Here is a 24,351-nt window from a genome sequence, read left to right on the forward strand (position 1 = left end):
TGGACAGTCCAAAAGATGGGCCATGCCTATCTTGTTCCTAATCCTTGTTGCGAGTCCAATGCCTTAAACATGAATGCGGATTGGATTGCATACTGACACTAACAGTTGCTACTGGACGGTAATCTGTGGGCCCCAACATGATGTATATGTTTTATCCATGCCATCCATCCATTCTGTCAGCTCATTTTAGACGATGAACCCAAAAATGAGGACCACAGCATAGGAAAACAGTGGTGACTGAACACCCACCATTAATGGTGATTATGGCACACAGACCTGGATGAAGGGAAAGCACAAAGATCAGGTTAATACAAAAGTTTTGTAGCCCTAGAGAAGTTTTTTAATGGTGGCGGGCATTCAATCGCCACATTTTTCCTGTGGTGTGGTCCACCTGAGATATGGATATGCATCATGTATTGGTTCATGCCCTAAAGTGAGCTGAAAAAATGGAGGGACGGCATGAATGAAAAACATACATCATGGTAGGGTCCACATACACAATCTGCTTCCCTCAAACACGGCCAGTACTCAAACCTCTGCTTTAACAATCACCCATGCACGCGCCTAGTGGGCTATCCCAACAAGATCAAAGCGGGACCTAAAGATATCCGTATGGCAAAGGAGCGCCTACAATCTGACTGTACCTTTAAGACTTCAGACGGTGCATGCTATCTAAAAGATGAAAAGACTAAAGTCATTGCCTTTCTTTCCAAACATGAAAGAAAAACATCCTCTCAAGAAGAAAAAGATGGGAGCGGGGAAGAACAATAGTCCTCATCATCTGTCTGCAAACAGGCATGGGACCCACCGGAAAAATCCAATGGGCCCTCATGTTTGTTTGAGATAACTTAACCGAACATCAGCTCTATACACATGTACAGATACGTACATGTATGTTCTATCGCACGTGTACAGGACTGCTAATGAACACGCCACCACGTGTTAGTTGTGGCTGACGGTATAATATCTAAGTCATCCATAAGGTTGTCTCACCACCTCGATGCCCTCTACCCAAAAAATATCTGATCCACCCACTAAGTGGGCCAAAATGTAAGAAATAGTTGGATGGTTAAGAAAACTTCAGCAAAGTATTTTTCGGCCGTAAATTTGTTTTGTAAACTGTGGCCTACCTGACAATTGGACCGGCCTGATTCTTGGGTGAGAGCATCTAAATAGGGAAATGCATTTTTATGAATGGATTAGATTGTAGAAAACTGCTAGGCTGGCATATGTGGGGCGTGTGGACTTAGCAAAGCTCCAGCAGCCAATAGGTGGGCGAAAGTTGAAAAATCAACTCGTTCTCACATACTACCAAATCCGTCGTTACCTACCTAGTATATAATTTACATTCCACTGCCCTTTTCAAAAAGGTTTCAATAGGCTACCTTATTAATTTACCTCCTTCTATAATTGTTAACGGAAGTTAGCCATGCGAGCAAAGGCGGTTGCCTGTTCAAGTGGTTCTGACGGTGCTGTCTACGTGAAATCCACCCCCAACAACTAAGTGTGTCACCTCATGTCAGGCTTTGGGCCCAAAAATCAGCCCCACGCAGATCTAGTCTCGTCCACCTGAAGCGCATAGATGAGTTGATGCAACTGGTGGTCGGGCTAGATTTTACATAAACATTACTGTGGGGCCCACCCGAGCGGCAAACCACCTTACTGGCATTAGCCAACCCCAGCTTCAGTTGAAACGCAAGCGTCCTCCAATGATAGTTATTTAAATAATAAGCTGGCTTAGTGAAAACCTTTTTGAAAATGGGTACCGGAATATTGAAAAACTTTTTGAAAATGGTACCTGGATGTAAATTCCGTACTAAGTAGGGTAGTTTTTTATAAATTACCCAAAAAGGCGAAAGCTCCGTTCTTGCAGACGTAAAGAAGTATATCTGAATCTAGATAAGCATATCTAGCAACCTCATTGAAATTTGGGTCTTTACTCTTGCTCCGGAGTTTCAACGCCTGGTCAGGGTTCGAGTACCTATGGGTAGTGAAATCCCACTACGGCGTGAGTGTGTGAGGCGTGTGTGCGTGTGATATATTTTTAATTTAAAAAAAAAAACCCTTATTGAAATTTGTTAGAGAAAATTGTGTTTGTATCTATTTTCGGTGCTCCCTCAAGAAACCACTGTATCGGGTTATCATAATAAAATTGGGTTAGAGAGTAGGGCTGCGACTTGGGTTTGGGTTGTGGATCCCGACGACCCGACCCAAGTTGGATCGAGCTGTCAGGGTCCTCAGGTCGGGTTAGGATTTGATAACCCCAACCCTATCTGAAATTGGGTTGGGGTCAGGTTGTGTAAATTCAGGTTGAATTAGGTTGGATTAGGGTTTGAGCATAGAGTAATTCAGGTTAGGCACCTCTGGTTGGAATAGGGGTTGGTGAGGTTGGGTTGGGCGCAGGTTGACCCCAAAGGTCCAAACCCACCTGAGTCACAGCCCTATTAAAGCTCTCTCTCTCTCTCTCTCTCTCTCTCTCTCTCTCTCAATAGGTATCTTACAAATATACTCCAACAAATAATAACTCAAGATAATAAGATATTATGTCTAGGAAATCAACGAATGGAAATAAACTGGATTTCTACAATCCAATTCTATTATCTTACAACAGGAGAGCAGCCAACCAAAACCAAACTCTACAATTTCACCTGTCTGGGAGCAAAGACATTTACATTAACAATATGATAAACCATCTTTGGGGCTCTTCTTGTACTCTCACAAAAGCTCCCAAAGTCGGCAACAATGTCCTGAATCAGCAGCCTGATCAAATGCCTGCCTGACACAGGCCATCGAGACCCACTCCTGATCGTCGTCCAAATGCTAGATATCGAAAGTACCCACCTCCAACTTCAATCTCTTCAATGCCAACTCAACCGCACTGGCATGCAAAAGCAAGCTGGAACCTAATGATGTCTTCTTTGTAAGTCGCCTTTCTGGTGATGGTCCTCACCTCTTGCAAACCTGTTGTACGTAGCAGAGTTCGAATAGGAAAAATCCAGGATGATGATTGGAAGGTTCTGGACATGGAGGATTCACCCAACTAGATTCAGGTATCCACTCATCCTGACAGCCACAGCAGCTGCATTACAAATATCTCTGAAATCTTTACAGCTTCATGAGTCCTCGGTTAGCAGTACATCCAGAAGCATCTGTGGTTGCATCGTTATAAGATCTGGTATCGAGTAAACAGCGGATGGAGTTAGTTAGCAGGCGGGTTCAAATGTTGCACCCAACCAACCACTGCAATTTACTCTCAGTTCACGAATGGAAGTAGCAAATGGATTATTGAAATGGATCTCGTTCGTAGTTTGACCTAGACATTAATTTTGAGAAAATAGGGCCTCCGTGCTCTCTCCACCCGAACTGCCTCTCGTTTTCAGTCCACAGGAGTCCTTCCTGAGGTCAATCTGAGAACCTTCTGATCACAGAGTTCCTGACAGGCTGACAATCTGCTTCCTTCAAGTATGACGTTCTCCTTGCTGCCATGATCATTACTCTGTGGTGGTTCACAGATCAGCAATTCTCTCTCCTTCTACCTGGATATCAGAAGGTTTGGTGAACAATGATTTTTGTTTGGGTCCTTTTAAATGAATAGGAGAAGGAATGGAACTGACAACCACAGGAAGTTGACTCATTGCAAGAGAAGCAAGATCGAAAGCAGCCTCTGCGCCTTGAACAGATTCTATCTCTTGTTTCAGCTTGGAGAGTGACCGATTCACCTTCTTGAGCTTGCGAGATGGCCAACGGGAGATTCCATGCCGCCTACAGATGCGCTTCATGGTAGTTGGGCAAACTATCAAACCATGAATCAAAACGTTAAATGGATATCTAGTTCATAATCCAATTGGTAAAATCCTTAAAAGACGGGCAAAAACAGAAGAGAGAGAGAGAGAGAATCATGCTGCTACACAAGAAATTTACTGGCTTTTTCATTAATGAAAATGAAGCACTGAGTCCAGAGATCGAGTGCCCATGTGGTGTGAGTGGGGGTGTGAGTGTTCCGGGTGTGGGTGTGTGCATTAAAAAAATGAAGCACTAAAAAAATAATATGAGATTCCATTCAATAACCAAAGGTTCAAGACAAAGTTCCGTGAAAAGATCATACAAAGTAACTCTTAAGGGGTGGTTTGGATGCCTGTAAAATCCCTTGTATATAAAGGGTTTACAGGTAAAGTGTCTACAATTAGTGTTCGGATGGGAAAATCTACCTGTGAAGTGTTTATACGTTGTAAACAATTTACAGGTAAACACCCCCTTTTCTTTTACAGGCAAAAACCCCATGTTTCTGATTATACCTGCACACACACACACACACACACACACATAGCAGAGCACTATGGTTGATACGCACATACTGTTTGTGGGGCCCACTGTGATCTGTACGGATAATCCAATCCATCCATCACATGCGTCCCTTGATGCTCTCCTTGGATGCCCAAAAAACAGGTTTATTGATTCATAGGTGGGCCATACGACAAGGAACAGTTGGGATGGGACACCCACCATTAAAATACTTCCAGATTGTGCAGGGCCCATCATGATGGATGCAAGACCTCCAATCTGTCCATCATGTGTGCCCATTGATACTCTCTAGTGTCCCAAAAAAAATCAAAAAATCAAGCCCTTTTTATGTGATTTGAAGATTTGGCAAGATTGGTTGCTCCAAACATTGTGGTGTGAATACCCACCTTGAATAGTGTAAACGCTTCACAGGTTAGCCAAACAAACTAAACTATTTACCTGTAAATACTTCATCACTTAAAGTCAAACATGACAGAATGGAAGCAGTTTACCTGTGGAACTCTTCAGTGTATACTGTTTACAACTTAAAATTTTATAGGCATCCAACGAGTCCAAGTGATGTACGTAGAATAAGAGTGTGCTTCCACATGTAGGGTAATAGCAAATTATGCTTTACAATGAGAATGGAGCACCAAACAACTAACACAAATAAATGGACATGGGATAAAAACACTATCAAGAAGTATGCATGAGTACTTGAGAAAACAACAGATGAATCAAATCAACCATTTTCTAGAAGTTGCAAGACTACAACTTGTACAGAAATGGGTATAAACATATTTACAAAAACACAACAACTTTAGGCTGCATTTAGATGCACAATTGAATTGATTTGCAAAGATCCATTTCAATCAAGAGGAAATAACAAAAATTATCAATGCTTCCTATAATTCATAATGTGGAAATAGGCCTCACATTGCAGTGTGCTCCTTCCCAGTCCAAATTGAAAGTAACACAATTGCCATTAGGAGGCCACAAGGGTATCATCATCATCATCATCAAAGCCTCATCCCAGCTAACTGGCGTCAGCTACATGAATCCTGTTCCACCATTCCATCAGGATTCATGATAAAGGTTGTGGCAAAAGTTTCACGCCGGCTGCCGACCTGATGTGACCCACCTCCTTTATCTAGGCTTGGGACTGGCAATGAGAGCACGTCTCCCACAGATGAATGCCAAGCTTGGTAATTTACAATGTGTATTTCCACTCTATGAGACTAATGATTGTGACACAACTCCAAAGTGCATCCCAACACATGCATAGTGTATGATCTTACCACCAAGGCTCTTCGAAGCATCTTTAAGACTTTCTGCAAAATATTGCTGGAGAACCTCTAAACTTATAGACTTCTCAGTCTTGCCTCGCTTTCTTTGGCCTGTCCGTGAGCTTTTAGTATTAGAGGAAGAAACAGGCATTGGATTTGCATCTGAATAAATAAGCTTGTTGGCATTCTTTTGACCATCATCTTCTATCATAGCATGCTTCTCCAACAAATCAAGAATTATTCCTCCTTCCTGCAATCTGTCAATTCCTAAATCATCATGTCCTGGTGGAATTTCAGTTTCGGGGGCTGTTTGAAGATGAATTCCACAGCTTTGATTCTGAACGTGTTCACTATCTGCATCGAGCTTCTTGTTGTTAGATGTTCCGACAATTTCAAGAGATCCTTCTTCCTGAAGTTCTTTTCCACTGGCAATTTTTAAACTCCGAAAGCACTGCTTCATCGTGGTTGAAAGAGAGTCCAATAGGTCATGCTGTTCTCTAATATCCCTGCAATGAGGTGGCAGGAAGAACTCTACAACATAATCATCGCTTCCTGTATGTGTGCTCCGTAAACATATAGCAAGACAGCTCTTTAATTGAAACATGCGTGCGTAGTGTACCAGTGGATACTCTGTCTTGCAGAATTGGGTAATATCGCTGGAGAAGCATGACCCCTGTGATGCAAATGCCCTTCCAGCCACACCCTGTCCCTTTTGCAAATGATGCTCGGTACAAGCATCCCGAAACCCCCACATGCGAGCATCTACCACATAGCATGCTACATCAGTTGTTGACATGCAGACTTGTCCCATGTAACTTCCATCAATGCTTGTGCAGCTCTTCTTCAAACCACCACCATAAGCTAGAACACTGTGATGCCTGCATGGAACCCATGTCTGAGCCAAAGGCAGTTTGTGTTTCTCACAGACCACAGTTATTGTCTCCAAAATTTCCATCAGGGCAACTAGATGGCCTTCATTACATATTGATATCTGATTTAGAGATTTTGTGGAGTACATAAATTTATGAGAAATTGAGAACAGTGGTAGAAAACGATGAAACTGAGATTTAAATACTAGCTTATCATACGGTACAACTATTTGCATTGGACAGGTGGGACAGTCCAATTATCAATGTGGACAGTCTTACAACCGACTCTTGGCAAGCGACAATGCAAGATTTACACAAATTGGACAATCCTAACTATCTGAGCAATAACTTGCAGAAATGGACGATCAGTTGCATAAGATCATTTCCCTTCAAAAACAAAGGTAATTCACCTGCATATTTGGATGATCCAAAATTTCAGAGCTTTTCAGATTCACAGCCTGCAAAGGAATTAAAAATAGTTTAGCGACAGGAGAGTAGAAGATTTGAACACAAGCAATATCACAGGTACTATAACCATTAAGCATCATAAACGTAGAATATCACACTTTGCAGAATAAGGTAATCTCAAAAACAGAAATGAACCCATGGCTGAGCTTGTTTGCGTCTTGAAAACAGATATGAACCACACGCTTGGAATAACCATCCAATGTTAGAAGTGTAAGGGAGCCTTCCTATGTGCTTAGTTGCATCTGGACATGTGGACTGTTCATACCATCTATCCGGACCATTCATTTGGCCCAAACCACTCTTCATAGGCCACTTCGAAAAATCACAACTATCAGATAATTCTAACCGTCCATTTATTCTTTATTGTGGCAAATAACTCCCCTCCATTACCCTTTGCGAGAAGGCATTAGAGGAAAATGTACCTAATGACCAAAATACCCTCCATCAGTTACAAAGACATTTGATAGTGTAGAGCCCACCCTGGTGTATGTATGGCCATCCAAGTCGTCCATCAGGGCTGCTCCACCATAAAAATTGTACACCCAAAAAATCAAGCTGATCCAATCATCAGGTGGGTCACACCACAGAAAACAATGGACAACCACCCAAAAAAACCTCAAATTCACATAATTGCCCACTTGATGGTTGGATTGGCCTGATTTTTGGGGCATCCCATTTTCACGGTAGGGTGACCCAGTTGGATAGGTGGATGATATACACACAACACAATGGGCCCTGTACACATCTTCAACCAGTTTCCTGTGAGATGGGGTTAAAATAGTCATTTGCTCAAAGATAACCATGCTAAAAGACAGTTGTTTCTTGTATGGAGGAATCTGCAATGAATTTGTAGAGGGCAGATATCTACAATAATGCCAAACAGAAGAGAGGATGTGTAATTGTCATATATCTGACAGGAGGTAGCTGAACTAACCCAAATAAAAGCTCTAATCGTCCATCTCAATCATCCATTTGGTGGGTCTACCTTGGACTGCTTATGGTTCTTATGGGTCACTTTGGTCAGACAACAACAATCACCCTATCTCAATAAGCAGATGGTTATATAAAACTGAGCTACCTTATCACTGGTTAGAAATTATGTACAGACACTAGGAGCACTTGGGCACTTCTTAACAAAATATTGCACAGGCAAGGCATCCCAGAAATGTCATCAAAAAGTGCCAACGTGTGTTGGATTCTGTGAGGTGTTCAGACATATTCTCCATAAAGTTTTCCGTCCTCTTTTGTCAAGTGGAAGTTCATTCACACCTTTCCTCAAGCTCACCTCCATTCTCCTGGTGTGGAAGAAACAAGTCGTAAAGAATACTTATCTCAGACTCTAGACTTTAGTTCATTTTCATAATAAGTAAATTCCCACATAACAAAGAAAAAAAAATCACAATACTTCTTTTACTCTCTTTTCTTTTTCTTTTCTTTTTTTAAATTCTTTTTTTCTGTTTGGTTCATTTGCTGGGTTCTCTAAATCTTTTAAAAGAGCAAGAGGTGTTCATTTTAGTGTTCATAGAAGCTACTATTATTTGAGATGAGTACTGCTTATGTTTTTTCATGCTTTTTAATTGATTATTTGTTAGTTTAGATATTAAATGTTTTTAATTAGAACTACAAAAATATTCTTTTTAAATGTTTTCATAGTTTTCTTTATTATTATTATTTTTTTTTATTACTATTATAAATTATTTATTTGTGGATGGAAGTGTCGGGTGCTTATTTTTGGAGTTTCTCATGCCTAACACTTTGACACTTGACACCCATGCCAACTGCCCAGGAAACGCTGACGATAGGTACTGGTAAGCTGTCTCAATACAACCAGGTGCATTCTCCCATGATCAGGGCTGTACATGCTCATGGTGTATGTGGTGTGAAGTTGGGTCACCTATTGATGAGACTAAAGAGGTATGAGTGCAAGACTGGAGGTTTAGATGGCTCTAGAATCTGAAGGTTTAAAACTCAGCATATCCAAGACAAGGTATTTGGAACAGAAACTTAGTAGGCATAGTTGTAGAAGCGAGACTTTGAAATCAAAGGCCAGGAGATTCTTTAAAGAAAAATGTTCGGTTACCTTAGCTCTATAATTAACAAGGATGGGGATGTCAATGAGGATTTTTCCAATAAAATTAGAGACAAGGAAACGTGCCTCCATTGCCAATGAAAGTCAAGTAAATTTTCATTTAAGACTACTATTTAACCAGCCACACTATATGGAGTGGTGTATTGGGCAATTTAAGAAGCAACATGAGTAGAGGATGAGCATTACAGAGATAAGGGTGTTGAGATGGGATATGTGGAAACGCTAGGAAGGACAAAATCACAAATGAAGACATTCAAAGTAACAGTAGCCCTTGTTAGTGCACTTATTTGCACCCAAATTTGTCAATCACGTGACTAGTGTCGAGTAGTCAAATGAGTTCTTGGCAAATGAAGATCGACGACGCAACTGGATCAGAAGCATCGAAGCCCTATTGAAGACAAAGGACTGCTTCTATGATCTTAACCTTGCAAATAGATGATCCCAACCCAAATAGGAAAACTTACTTAAGTCATCTATTCAAAGCCAATTCCAAGTTCATAGCTTTTATCCTTTAGCCTTGGCTTTAGCAAGTCCTAAGTTGGTGAATGATTTATTGGAAAAAACAAGAAAATCTGTCCACTGTCGGTAGGACGAAGGTGTCACTGAATAGCACATTCGGTACCACCAAAGATACCTTCGGTGTTACCGAAGGGGCTCAAAATAGTCCAGCAAGCTTACAATGTTAATTCGGTATCACCGACTGCCACTGGTGAACAAAGTTCGATGCCACCAAAAGAGTGTTTTTAATCAACAACTTGGGAAATTAATTCGATATTTCGGTACCACCGAAGCAGGTTCGGTGATACCAAAGTTGGCTTCAGTAGCACCGTAAACTACCCGTTTTCTATCCGTTGGAACTTTTTATCTATAAAAGCGGCTTGTAGAAACTTATAAAATTAGTGAAAACAGGCACTATAGAGTCTCTATGTTTCCCAAGCTTATCCTAGCCCCTGTAGACTCTATCCATATGAGTTTCATGCTCTCTTCATTGCGATCCTTCACTCCTATGAGCATTCAAAGCTCCTATTAATGAAGATCATAAACTCGTGCCTTCTCTAGAGTTCAAAAGCCAAACCAATAGGAAAACTCTGTCTTTTGATACTCTAGAGCATCCATAGGTTGAATCCCTTAGGAAATCCACTCATTATCCTAGATAAGAGATTCAACCAACTCCCTTTACCTTGGTCACCTTTATAGGTACATCTCATGCAAGGTTTTTGATCGTGAAGCCGAACCTAACAGGTAAATTCAAGCTACATGATCGGGGGAGCATCGGCGAGCTGATTCAAGCACAGAAGCATAAAGATCAAGCAACCCAAGACAAGCTACAAAAGATAACTCTATCCGACAAGTGTCATTATAAAGAGTTCAAAGTATAGTCTCTTTCCTCGTGTAGGATTGAGACTAAGAGTATGCTATCAACAAACTCGTGTAAGTGTCTTGTGTGGGACCTTGGCCGGTGGGCCTAAACGGTAGGTGCCTACTGTGGGACCTTGGCCGGTGGGTTTTAGGTATAGGACTTTTGCTCTTGCGGAGAGAATAAATTGGTGTCCTTAGGGTGTGTTTGGCCGGGCGCATTAGATGGAAGTAGACGGGATGGGATATCGTTTAAGGTAATTAATGCCCTGTCAGTGGTTGTCCAATGATACCATGGAATTGCAATAGTTCACGATCAACTTGACTACGTGTTTGGCCAGGAGGTGGGATTCGGTGTAATCCCGAGTTTGACGTGTTTGGCGAGTGGCTCAAATCCAACAAGCAAAATCAAACGGTTATAATTGTCTGCTTACTGCGGTTTTTAGTTCATGATCCATCCGACAATTTTTAAGTGGTGATGAATCTGAAACCAAGACCCATTCTTCCCAACTTGTCATTTCCCAAAATTCAAAACACTAACCCTACTGGAAGGGATTGAACGGCCAAGATTATTGGTCATGATGCTGCGGACGATGGATCGGATACGGGCGCTGGTGTTCCCGCTCCAGACGAAATCGAAGCAGGGGACCTTGACGAGGAACTTGTCCTCGCAAGGAGGGATAGTAGGAGAGATCAATGGCCAAGGATCGAGGACGTTCTTGAAGGAAGTGGAATAGAAACGGGATTCGATGAATTTACTGATACAGAAGATGAGGAAGATGAAGAAGAGAGAAGAGGAGCTGGAGGAAGGTCGATCTCTTGTGCCGCCATGAAAGGAGGAGGTTCTTCTTCAACAGAGCTTTGTATTGCTGCAGAAACAGAGCAATCCCATATCACATGATCTTTCGAGGGATGGGCGAAATCTCATGGTGGGATTTGCCGAATCCGTCGGGCAGCTGGCGGCATTTACGATGGCGAGAGGGCTGAAGTACAAGCGCCATCCCAAACAATAGATGGGATGGAACCGTCCATCATTACCCTCCTAATATCGTGTAAAACCATCCAGGGCGTCGAGCCAAACACGCCTTTAGTGTAGGACTGTAAAGGTTATTGGTGAACCTGTTTTAAAACCATTGATAATGAAGTCCAGTGCACTCTGGGATTGAGTGTGAATGCCGGGAGTGGGGTAGGCACGTAGCTGAACCACTATAAATGCTTGTGTTTGGAACTGTCAATTGCGCATCTGTTTGATCATGCTTATATATACTTGAACGTTTTAACTTCTCGTACATGATTGAATGAATGCTATGAATTGATAGGAAGCACATTCCACACACAAGCTCGCAATACTAGGATACATGTTGTATCTGCATATTTTTTATAGCCTTTGTGATTGGAACCTCTAACTGGCTTGGAAGCCGTTAGAGGTATATTGCCTTGTTTTAAATTGAATGATTATTTAAGTTAGGCAATCGGGACTTTAAATAGGCAAAAATAATTGACAAGTCCTATTCACCCCCCTCTAGGACCTTAACTCAGATTCTTTCTTCAGTATCAACGATATAAACCACAATTTCAATTGGTATCAAAGCAAGGTGGGACCTTAACTCAGATTCTTTCTTTAGTATCAATGGTATAAATAGTAATTTCAATTGGTATCAAAGCAATGTTCCTCTGAAAAAGGTCTAACAACCTAGAGGAAGAAATTGACTGAAGATAGAATTATGGGCAAAGGAGAGGGACCATCCGTCTCATAACCACCCATCTTTAATGGTACAAACTATGCATACTGGAAGACTAGAATGATATATTTTCTTCAGGCCTTAGATGATGATGTATGGGAGATTGTCGAAAATGGTTATAGTGCACCTAACCAATTGTTCTTGAGGATGGCACAACAATCACCAAATCAAAACGAAAGGCCAAATGGACCCAACATGACAAAGAGATGAGGATGTGTGAAGCCAAAGCCATGAATGCAATTTGCTGCGGAGTTTCACAGGAGGTATTTCATCAAATAAGCATGTGTGCAAACTCTAAGGCAGCATGGGAGTTATTGGAAACTACCCATGAAAGAACAAACATGATAAAAATGTCAAGGCTTCAACTCCTAACATCTCAGTTTGAACATATAAAGATGGAAGAAGATGAGACGTTCATGAAGTTTTTCACAAGAGTAAATGGTATATGTAACTCCATGGGTAGACTTGAAGAAAGAATTCCGGTACCTAAAATATGTAGAAAAATTCTGAGATCCCTACCGGAACGTTTTGACTCCAAGGTCACCACCATTGAAGAGTGTAAGAATATAGAAGAAATGAAAATAGAAGAACTAGTAGGTTCCCTGCAGACTTTTGAACTACACTTTGAACCACCCATAAAATCCAAAAATATTGTTCTCAAAACCTCTAACACCATGAATACAATAGAGGAAGAAGATAGCAAGAATGAAGATGGAAATGAGGAAGTTGCCCTCTTAGCTAAAATTTTTAAAAGATTCTTTAATAGGAACCGTGGAAAACCATACACAACAAGGGAGCTCAACCGGACCACAAGTGCAAAACTAGCAAATTCAACAAGTCCAAAGAGCTTCAATGCTACAACCGTAAAAAGTTTGGTCACATCTCTACGGAATGCCCTACAAAGAAGTCCAAAGGAAAAGTTATGGCAGCCACTTGGGATGACACTGACAACTCAAATTTAGATTCAGATGAGTCAAGTAGTGATGGAGACACAATCACTAAAGATTCTCATGGCCTCCACCACTACAGTCATTCCCAAAAATTTGGATGGAGAAGATGAACTTGGTCTTGAGGAAATTAAAAAAGGGAGAGGAACTAGAGTTAAAAGCATAACTTTTGATAATCTGATCAAGAAAATTGAATTTCTAGAATTAAAAGTTGAAAAATTAAAAAGAAAAAACAAGAAACTAAAAATGGAAGTAAAACATTCTGATCAAACAGCAGAACTAACCCGAAAATTTACTCAAAGCAATGAAAATTTTGAGAAACTTATAGGCATGGGAAGAAAATCCAAAAATATGACAGGCCGAGGACATGAATCGGAATCTTCCTCTACCTCATCAATGATGACAAATTCAACTACTCCAAATCAGAAAGATCCAGTTGAATGTCATCACTGTGGAAGGATAGGACACTACAAATGGGAATGTCCTATGGTAAAGAAATCTGATGTTACTTCCAAGACAAACCACAAAGTCACATCCAAATCATTTGAAAGTCACTCAGAGAAATATTCTTCAGGCTCAAAGAAAATGGTTACCAAATGGATAACGCAAAACAAACACAAGTGCCCTGGAAATGACTCGGGCCCTTGTAACATCTGGTCCATGTAAATCAACAAGTTACCTCAACCCATCTTTTGATATATTTGATAATGGGTCAAGTAAAGGTGAGCCATAAATTTTTAAAAATAAATAAAATAAAATAAAATAAAAAATGATTGGTCAAGAAATAAATCTCGTTTGGTTAAAATTGATTCTAAAGCTCTCAAAAGCATATTACTTTTGAATCAATTCACAAAAATTCTTGACTAATAATTTCTTTATGGAGTTTGATAAAAACTGCTTTTAAAACTCCATACATATCAAGTATAATTCATAACTTTTGAAATACTCATGAATATTACGATACTTATCTTGAACCAGTAAAAGTTGATACACATACTGCAATTAAATGTTTATTACCTATTGATCAACCATCTCCAATGAATGGTTATTGGTTCATTTTGATCTAAAAAGATAAATCTAAGGATTCTTGGCCCCTGAACATTTTGAATATTCCATGGAAGGATTTCATACTCAACCATACCATGGAATCCTATTTTAAATTATACGTAGTAGGAAAGTTAGTTTTAAAGATCTTTTTTGAGTTCCAGGAACACTTCGGCAACACCGAACTTACTTTCGGTACTACCGAAATCGAGCCGCGTCAAGTTATTTAAATCCTTCATTGCTCAGTTCTACTTAGACTATCTCTTATTTCTTCCAAAGTTCGGTTGAAGGATTATGGAGCCAAAATCAGCAAAATCTAAGGTATCTCCTAGTGCTTTCTCTTTATATCTCAAAAAAACTAGGATCATTTGACTTAGGTTTATCTTCTCTTGATAGGTCCTTATCATTCCACTTCATTTTCCATAAAATGGAGTCATCTTTACCTTGAGAAAAACCGATCCTAGAAGAAACATGACATTAAAGAATCAATCACATCTAAGCACAAACTCAGCATTCCAAAACAAGGACGATCATCTAGCTAAACCTATAGACCCTCGTCTTCCTAAAACCCTAATCCCTCTAGGCACATTACTGCAATTTTTTATTATGTGTGCAAAAATTATGGATGAAAGCTGTCTTGAAAAATTCAAGGTTCAAGAGATTTCCTCTCTCCAAAGATGCCTATACTTTGGAACCAATAAATGAAATCTTGGCCTTATTAATTTCGTCCCATTACACACTATCCAGGGAGGGTTTGAGTTGGACTGTGATGGTGGAATAGTTAAATCACTCCATACCGCATACCAACTCTTACAAGGATACCATTGTGTTCCAAAACAACCTACTGAATTACAAAGACACGGAATCAAAAGGGTTTGTTTTGAAAGAAACTCACTATATGATCTATATGTACTTAATTGGAAAATCTGTGATTGTAACCTGTTTCAGTCAGGGGATACAAGCATCTTTTCAGATTAGTTATTATTTTTGTACTTATTGTTTTAACTTATGATTTTAGCACAACATGGTCAAGAACAAGGGAAAGGAAGATGCGAAAGGAGAAACCACATCTAGAAAAATCAAAACCCATACTCCTTATCCGCATTCTACTGCCAGGGCAAACGAATTTACCTTTGAACGATTTGTTAAATCCAGTCTCATAGAGTCATACAAGATAGACATTTATCTGGGATCAATGGGGTGGGATAACGTTCTGTATTTAGGGGGAGAAATACAATATGACCTTGTTTATCAACTCCTGAATTCTTGTCATAATGTTCAAGATGATCCTCCATCAATCGCATCAACTACATGAATCAAACCAAGGAGATCACTCCTTTGATATAAAGACAACTTCTGAATCTTCCGGTCACAAATACCTCACCAACTGATCATTGTTTAAATGATCCAAGTATCTGGAAAGAAGTGACCAGAACACTATGTGGTGACTCAATGATACCCAAAAACAAAGGAAACTACCTGTCTTCATTACATCTGGAATCTACCACAAAAGTGCTTCACGAAATACTGAGTACCAATGCATATCCTTATGAAGTTTTTGGAGATATTCTCCCACCAATTGTTCTAAATACCCTATGTGATATCTATCAGAGAACTAAATTATGTCTACCCACTTTAATTTTGAAACAATCAATTCAAGTTGTTAAATCACCACACAAGTATTCCCTCTCCAAGCGTCATCTGCAAACTTTCAAAGTTTCTTGCTATGCCACCTACTTGTGATACAATATATCCTACAATATACCTTACCAAGAAAACACTACTAAAAGCACTTAAAGATAATCATGAATGCAAGGGTAAGGAAGAAGTTCAAGACACTCCCATGGCCACTGGCTGGGACTCTTGTCGCACCCCAGTACCTGCACCAAGTCCATTATCTATCAGCACTGGGCGCCTCCTTTGCCAGAAAAATCCAGCTAGTCAACTTCTTGAAGGGCAGTCAAATATAGAAGCTCACCTCCAGCAGTGCGAAAATCGACTCTCCAGGATTGAACTGCGTCTTGACGCTCTTCAACATATTGGGAAGCACATCACTGAATTGCTTCTAACTCGTCGTTCTTATATCCCTCCGTATGAGGGTGGATCGTCCCGATGATCTTTACTGTGTTATTGCTGAATCATAGTGCATTTCTTTTTGGATAATTATGCCCTTAGGGGCTTGTTGGTTTTTAGATGATGGTTTATTGTAATTTTGATGAATTTATGGGAGTATCTTTTCTGCTCATGTTAGAGACTCTCTTTATGGTCATCTTTCTATCTAACATATGATTTGACTGCTTATGATGATATATTTCTTTGTCTGGATGATGATCTTTATGCTTATATCATTATATGATCTATCTTGTTTACCCTCTGGATTATTCTCTCTATGTTATTGGTTTATTTCCTGGTAAATCCTTTGCCAATAACTGACAAAAAGGGGGAGAAGAAACCTACCCACCAAAACAATGTTTGTTTCCTGCAAAAATTACTTTTTTCCTTGTTGCAGGTCATTCTTGGTAAACACTAAGGGGGAGCAGCATGATTTTGTGTTACATGTCAAGTCTTGAGTTGTTAATTTATATGTTTGATATGTAATTCTTATTGTTTTAATATGTCATTGGTATGGACCATGACACGGTCGTAAGTTAGGTTGTTTTTGTCACGTAATTGACAAAGGGGGAGATTGTTAGTGCACTTATTTGCACCCATGTTTGTCAATCACGTGACTAGTTGTATCGAGTAGTCGGATGAGTTCTTGGCAAATGAAGATCGACGATGCAACTGGATCAGAAGTGTCGAAGCCATATTAAAGACAAATGACTGCTTCTACGACCTTAACCTTGCAAATAGATGATCCCAACCCAAATAGGAAAACCTACTTAGGTCATCTATTCAAAGTCAATTCCAAGTTCATAATTTTTATCCTTTAGTCTTAGCTTTAGCAAATCCCAAGTTGGTGAATGATTTATTGGATAAAACAGGAAAATATGTCCACTGCCAGTAGGACGAAGGTGTCACCGAATAGCACATTCAGTACCACAGAAGATACCTTCGGTGTTACCGAAGGGGCTCAAAACAGTCCAGCACGCTTACAACGTTAATTCGGTGTCACTGACTGGATATTTCGGTGACACCGACTACCATCAACGAACAAAATTCGGTACTAACAAAAGAGGTTGTTTTCAATCAGCAACTTGGGGAATTTATTCGGTACCACCAAAGCAAGTTCAGTGCTACTGAAGGTGATATCGAAGTTGGCTTCAGTAGCACTGTAAACTAGCCGTTTTCTATCCGTTAAAACTTTTTGTTTATAAAAGCAGCTTGTAGAAACTTGCAAAATTAGTGGAAATAGACACCATAGAGTCTCTAGTGTATCTCAAGCTTATCCTAGCCCCTGTAGACTCTATCCATACAAGTTTCATGCTCTCTTCATTATGATCCTTCACTCCTATGAGCATTCAAAGCTCCTATTAATGAAGAGCATGAACTCGTGCCTTCTCTAGAGTTCAAAAGCCAAACTAATAGGAAAACCCTTTGTCTTTTGATACTCTAGAGCATCCATAAGTTGAATCCCTTAAGAAATCCACTCATCATCCTAGATAAAAGATTCAACCAACTCCCTTTACCTTGGTCACCTTTATAAGTACATCTTATGCAAGGTTTTTAATCGTGAAACCGAACCTAACAGGTAAATTCAAGCTACACGATCGGGGGAGCATCGGGGAGCTGATTCAAGCACGAAAGTGCAAAGATCGAGCAACCCAAGACGAGCTACAAAAGAGAACTCTATCCGACAAGTAAGTGTCATTATAAAGAGTTCAAAGTATAGTCTCTTTCCTCGTGTAGGATTGAGACTAAGAGTTTGCTATCAACAAACTCATGTAGATGCCTTGTGTGGGACCTTGCCCGGTGGGCCTAAACATAGGTACCTTGTGTAAGACCTTAGCCGGTGGGCCTAAACGTAAGTGCCTTGTGTGGGACCTTGCCCGGTGGGCTTAAACAGTAGGTGCCTAGTATGGGACCTTGGCCGGTGGGCCTAAATGTGGGTTCTAGGTGTAGGACCTTTGCTCTTGCAGAGAGCGTAAGTTGGTGTCCTTAGTGCAGGATTATAAAGGTTATTGGTGAACCTGGTTTAAAACCATTGATAGTGAAATCCAGTGCACTCTGGGATTGAGTGTAGATGCTGGGAGTGGAGTAGGCATGTAGCTGAACCACTATAAATACTTGTGTTTGGAATTGTCAATTGCACATCTATTTAATCATGCTTATATATACTTGAATGTTTTAACTTCTCATACATGATTGAATGAATGCTATGAATTGATAAGAAGCACATTCCACACACAAGCTCACAATAATAGGCTACTTGTTGTATCTACATATTTTTATTAGCCTTTGTGATTGGAACCTCTAACTGGCTTGGAAGTTATTAGAGATATATCGACTTGCTTTAAATTGAATGATTATTTAAGTTAGGCAATTAGGACTTTAAATAGGCAAAAATAATTGAAAGTCCTATTCACTCCCCGCTAGGACCTTAACTCAGATTCTTTCTTTAGTATCAACCGTATAAACCGCAATTTCAGCCCTGACAGGAGAAAAAGGTGGAGCGAATATTGAAATGCTTAAGCATGTTACAAAAACCAGAAAATGTCCCTGTTAAGGAGAGGGAATTCAAATAGGGATGAAAGGCTAAAAAGGAGGATGGGGGTGAAGTGGACTTGGATCGTGGAAGGAAGGGATATGAAACCTTCCTGACTTATCAAGGATAGGATCCAACCACAAGTAGCCAGGACAAGACTATGATGATCATAAGCATCAAAGCATGCATGCATGCATGATGTTTTTGTATGTGCAAAGACCATGCTAGTTGCTCATTCAGAATAGTAGGAAATAAAACAGCCTCTGGTTGGATTGTGGCAAATATGGCATCCTTTAAGTTGACAATGAGTAGAGTTGATGCAGGACATGAAATTCAGATATGATATACAAGATTTCATATTTAAGATCATGTAGTTCATAAACAATTACACAAATTCCACATCCCACACAAAAGTCCAAATATTCAATTAAGGGGAATCTATGTGGGTCCAGGCCTACACACGTTAGGGCTGGATCAATAAAAATTATGAACCAAACAATACTCAAAGGGAAATAGAAATCATCCACACATGCATGACAATCAATCCATAATCCAAGGAATTCACGAATTCCAAATCAAGGAACCCTCGGGTGAGAAAAGAGATAGAAATTGGGGATTTAGGTCAATCTAGGGTTAAGGTTTATAAAATTAGGGATGAAAAGAGAAAAACAAGAGAAAAACCTGACCCAGAAATAGCTCCCGTGTGCAAACGGTGCCCCGGGGCTAACGCCCATGCGCAGATGGGCTAGCTGCACATGCAATGAAGGCCCGCCTACCCAACTTTTTGGCCCTGGTCGGCCAAGTTGGGGCTGCAAGACTTTCAAATTTCACATCGATCCGGGCTGTGGTCTGGGCGTGATGCTCCGTCAAAGTTTCAACCCTCCTGCAGGGCCAGATTCTGAAAACTGGTTGTGGAGAGATGAACAGCTCCAAAACAAACGGATTGGACACGAAGATGGTTGTGGGAAGGATGAAATAAGATGAAGGGGCGGATGAAGATAAACGTGGCTTCGCACCACGGTAACCCTTCGAAAAGGGAGGGCTTCGCACCCACTTTAATCGCAGCCCTTCGAAAAAGGAGGGCTTCGCACCCACTTTAATTTTTCCACAACTCAGAAACTCAGAGAGCAGAAAAACCACGCAGGAATTTTTATTCAACTTCAATGAATCAAAAGAACTACAAGGGATGCCTATTTATAAGAAAACCCTATACCCCAAAACTCGCGCCATGTGCACAACCTATTACTTGGTGATGAAGTAAACTAAAATAAAAATCAAACAAAGAAATCTAAAGCGTTCATGATGTTCTAAATAATATAAATAATCAAAACCTAAAATATGAAATCAATCCGACTAGTGGGCCCCGATTATGAGATCCCATAATGTGTTTTACTTGATTATCGAGCTCATTCTAATGAACCAAAACTCCGTCTTCTAAGTAGGAGACCCTCCCTAGATGTCATCATCGAGCCAAATCGACGGTGGGGCCCTCCCTGGGGTGGCGTGCGCGCGCGTATGCGCGTGATGTCCCCATCAAGAGTGACTAGGAACTACACTAAACTTGACAAAACCATGACATAGACAACACTGGGCTGATCAATATTGTACATTACACAATAGCATGCTCAGAACATAGTGATGGCTATACTCCCGTGATGAACTCCTAAAACAGATAAAAATGTCATTTTGATACGACTCTCACTTGCATGAGTTTCAGATGCAGGTAGCTAAATCCTACCTAGATGCAGATAGGTTTCAAGGACAGCACTAGCAAAGCCACAAGATAAACCAAACCAGAGTGATAAATAGATGCAACTTGCAAGCCCAGCAGATGTCAATTGCATAATCCAAGCTTTACAACATAGTGACAACTCATCTCTGTGATGGACGCCAACAACACTAAGCATGGTGTCTTGGGTGCCTGCTTGGCAGCAACAAGCAACAAACAATCAGGATCATGCGGTGCACTATTGATACCTACACCACAACACTCAGGACCAGCAGATATTCTTGATCATGTTGCCTCAAGCCTAGCAATTGGTGTCAACATCTTGCGGACACACACATCTGATGGGAGCACTATAGTGATAAGCTTCTTGCAAGAACACAACCACACACCATACTGAGGCACCCCTAGAAGAGCTACCATGCGGTCTACATGTACAAAACATCCCCACAGGCAGAGCACCATGACCACAGTGATGAGTTCGGAGAAGCTCATCAGATACAGAGTAACAACAAATGCTAGTCACACCAAAACAGATTGCTTAATTGTATCAGCATGACAGTATGGGCAAATGCCTTACAATTTACAACAAATTTACTACAATTAAGACTCCAAAAGGACAAGCAAACATAGTAATAGTTGGGGAACATTAAATTAAGTGCATATAAAACCAGACCGAAATAATCCCATTAAAACATTAGCTTCCAGGCACTCTTATCACAAATAAACTACAAGCCAGACCAAAACAACCCAATGAAGAACACAATATCATAGAAAACCCGAAACCAAGCCTCATCATATTTCAAGGAGTCAAAAAAAGAAAATCATGACAACAAATGCCCAAATTTCAAGCTAACCGACCTCGAGAGCTTTGCAAACTCTATCAATCTCCAAAGCATAGTTTATCTTCTGCGCAGTCATTATAAGCTCCACTACACCAACACAGGACTGCCCAGAAGGTTCAAAAACTGGCAATGCCAAGGTACCTCGGACATTATAATGGAGAGCATGGTTAAGGCGTGGGTACTCCTTACTACTGTAATATTTCACGTTAGGTGTCCATTCTGGCAATTTCTGCTGGAAAACGCGGCCAGGGAGTCCGAAATCTCCTCCACCTTCTCCATCCACAGAAAACATATACATCCGAGAAACCGATCTATACTGAGAAAGACCACTACTGTGAAGCCCGAGAATGAATGGTTGCCCAGAAGTTGTGAGAACATAACGATCACCATTCTTCACAGGAGCCCAAACTTGAACCAGAACATGCTGTTCCGTCTGCTCCTTGAAATATCGAAGTGCTTTCATCATTCTCTCCTTGATCACAAACGAACCATCTGAAATCTCCACCACCGCTTCTGCCGTAGATGCTGGCAGCTGCTCTCTTCTGCCATCATCTTCTGACGGAATCTCAACTATCGAATCCAAATTATCTGGATGTAAGAAAGATTCACGTCAAAATAAATTCAATTGAGTCCAATTAATTTTTACTAACAATTTCAATATTTCAATACAAGAAAGAGTGAATGACCAAATTAAGGTAACTTGTAGGCCCCACTCTGTTCTGACAAATTGAAATAACTGTCATTTCAAATCCAAATTGAAATGCACCAAACTGCACTCGGAGGTTTGGTTGACCATATGAATAAAGCAGTGCCACCTCCACTTTGGAAATTTCCTCCACAATGAAATGAATGGTTTGCAATTTGGTTCAACTGAGCATCCAAACGCACCCCAATATTTCTTTTTAGTAGCCATCATAAAAAAACAACAACGGATAGGCACAAAACTATCAAACCTGTAACCACCCAGAAGCAAAATATAAGCTGAACTACAATGAATTACCGCAGGAGGCATTTGGCAGCATGGAATGGGAGGGATATGTGGGGATTTGCTGTTTTGGGGGCATTTGGTAGCTAGGAATTGGAGAGATTTGGATTTACGAGGTATCCAAATCCTCCAAAAGAGCTCTTTTTGAAATCCCACCTCAAAGATCTGATTTCAAATCCACTCGATTCTGTTAGGATTAAAATCCACTTGATTCCTTGGGAGTTCAAATCCACGTTGCCAAAAGAGCCCTAAAATGGATTTTTCGGAAAATTCAAACAGCGAGAAAGCAAATTCTAACCTCCTAAATAATAATATAAAAAATAAAAGAGGAACCAAATTCCATAGAAGTCGAAGCAAACAACATATTGAGATTCACAAAAATTCAAGCGAATTAAGAAGAAAGGAGCAGACTTCGAAATAAAAAAACGATCGAACTGAAATCAAATCTGCGATGAGAACTCACATGGAAGAAATTGCGAGCATTCAGTGTCAGAGAAAACCCATAGCGGCAAAGACGGCTGCTCGGAGGAGGATAGCGGAGGATTATGGTGGTTATTAGGGTTTTGAGGAGGAGATGAGGAGAAGGGAGGGAAAGGGTATGAAGTGAAGGGGTTTGGATCGAACGGCCAGGAAGCATCGAGGTCCAGTTCCAGGTCCAAGTCCAGCTCCTGTTCGATCGACAAGTCTTTCGCGGGAGGGTTCGGAAGGACGGTCGGATTTTCTCCTTCTTCGTGTTCAATCATTTCTGCCCTCTTGTTTTCAATTTGCTAATTTCTCTCAAACCGAGACAGAAGAGAGTAGATAAAACTGCCATTGAATGCCACGGAATCTGGGAAACGGATTGGCTACTGATCCTGTCACTAGCCAATGGCTGATGGTCGGTGCTCTGTGAGCCCCACCATGATGTATGTATTTCATCCATTCCGTCCACCCATTCTTTCATATCATTTTATCGTATGAGAGCAAACATTAGGTTGATCCAAATCTCAAGTGGACCGCACAGTGTTGATTGAACGCCCACCATTAAAAACTTCTTGGGGGCCACGAAAGTTTTGGATCAAGCTGATATATATTTTTTCCCTTCATCCAAGTCTGTATGACATAATCAACATGTTAGATTTCAAATAACCATTACGGTGAGCCCTAGGAGGTTTTTAATGATGGACATTTAATACCTACTGTTTTCCCATGGTGTGGTCAACCTGAGATTTAGATTTAACTAATTTTTTGTATGATATAATAAAATTATCTTGTAAAATGTATGGACGGCCTGGATAAAACACATAGATCATGGGGTCCACATACCACCGACCATTAGCCACCCGGCTGATGGCAGCGTCACTAGCCAAACCGCGTCCCAGAATCTATAGCTATTTCCTGGGGACACGTGCGTTTCACGTGCAGAGAGAAAATGGGTGAGTAGAGTTACCGTAGTCCTCTGTAACCACTATTTCACCCACGCGTCAAACAAACGGAGCCTATGGGTTCACCATGTTTTGAATGTGAATAACACTCCGTCCATCGCATTCCATCCTCAATATTAGGTACTGAGGTAAAAAATCAGCCACATACATACTTCAGATGGGTCACACCACATGGAACAGTGAGAATGGGAGTTTGTGGGCCACATGCAGCCAAGATGAGAGAAGTTTAAAATCAGCTTGATATCAAACTCACTTGATCCATGCTATGTAAACTTAACGGTTTTAGGAGCAATTTTACCTCATTTCCATTAGCGTGGCTCATGTTGGTTTTTAATCAAGTGTATCACTTTTCATGGTTTAAATAATATTTCTCTACATCGGATTTGATTTGAGATATAAAGCAGATGAATCCTGTGAGCTTGGCATGATCTTTTATAAATAGTACATAGGCTATGCATTAAAAGAATCCAATAAAACTTTAAAATCTCTAATATTCCTTGCTAAGTGGCTTATATTCTTTAAAGGCAAAAACGTCCAAAGGCAGTTAGTTACATGGAGGTATACATGCCACGGCTGAGCAGCTAATGAGAGATAAGGAAAATAACATCCACCCCGTCCATCGCATTGCCTCATATCTATCCTGC

At 40.5% G+C, this 24,351-nt stretch overlaps 1 protein-coding gene across 2 annotated transcripts; it reads right to left on the reverse strand.

Moving 5' to 3' along the window:
- Positions 1 to 2,506: 2,506 nt before the first annotated feature.
- On the reverse strand, positions 2,507 to 23,103 carry LOC131241169 (protein NLP3-like). 2 transcript variants are annotated; one of them, XR_009168970.1, is made up of 6 exons: positions 22,747 to 23,103; positions 21,315 to 21,886; positions 6,847 to 6,894; positions 5,580 to 6,558; positions 3,314 to 3,793; positions 2,507 to 3,172 (listed from the first exon to the last, which is right to left on the reverse strand). XR_009168970.1 is itself a non-coding variant. In XM_058239876.1 (5 exons), the coding sequence occupies exons 1-5, from the start codon at positions 23,024 to 23,026 to the stop codon at positions 3,507 to 3,509; spliced, it is 2,166 nt and encodes a 721-aa protein (XP_058095859.1). In that variant the 5' UTR covers positions 23,027 to 23,103; the 3' UTR covers positions 2,507 to 3,506. The 2 variants fall into 2 exon arrangements, 1 of the variants encoding a protein (XP_058095859.1); XM_058239876.1 differs by having other exon boundaries at positions 2,507 to 3,793.
- Positions 23,104 to 24,351: the final 1,248 nt, after the last annotated feature.

Source organism: Magnolia sinica, chromosome 3 (genome assembly GCF_029962835.1).
Source record: "Magnolia sinica isolate HGM2019 chromosome 3, MsV1, whole genome shotgun sequence".
NCBI classification, from domain to species: domain Eukaryota; kingdom Viridiplantae; phylum Streptophyta; class Magnoliopsida; order Magnoliales; family Magnoliaceae; genus Magnolia; species Magnolia sinica.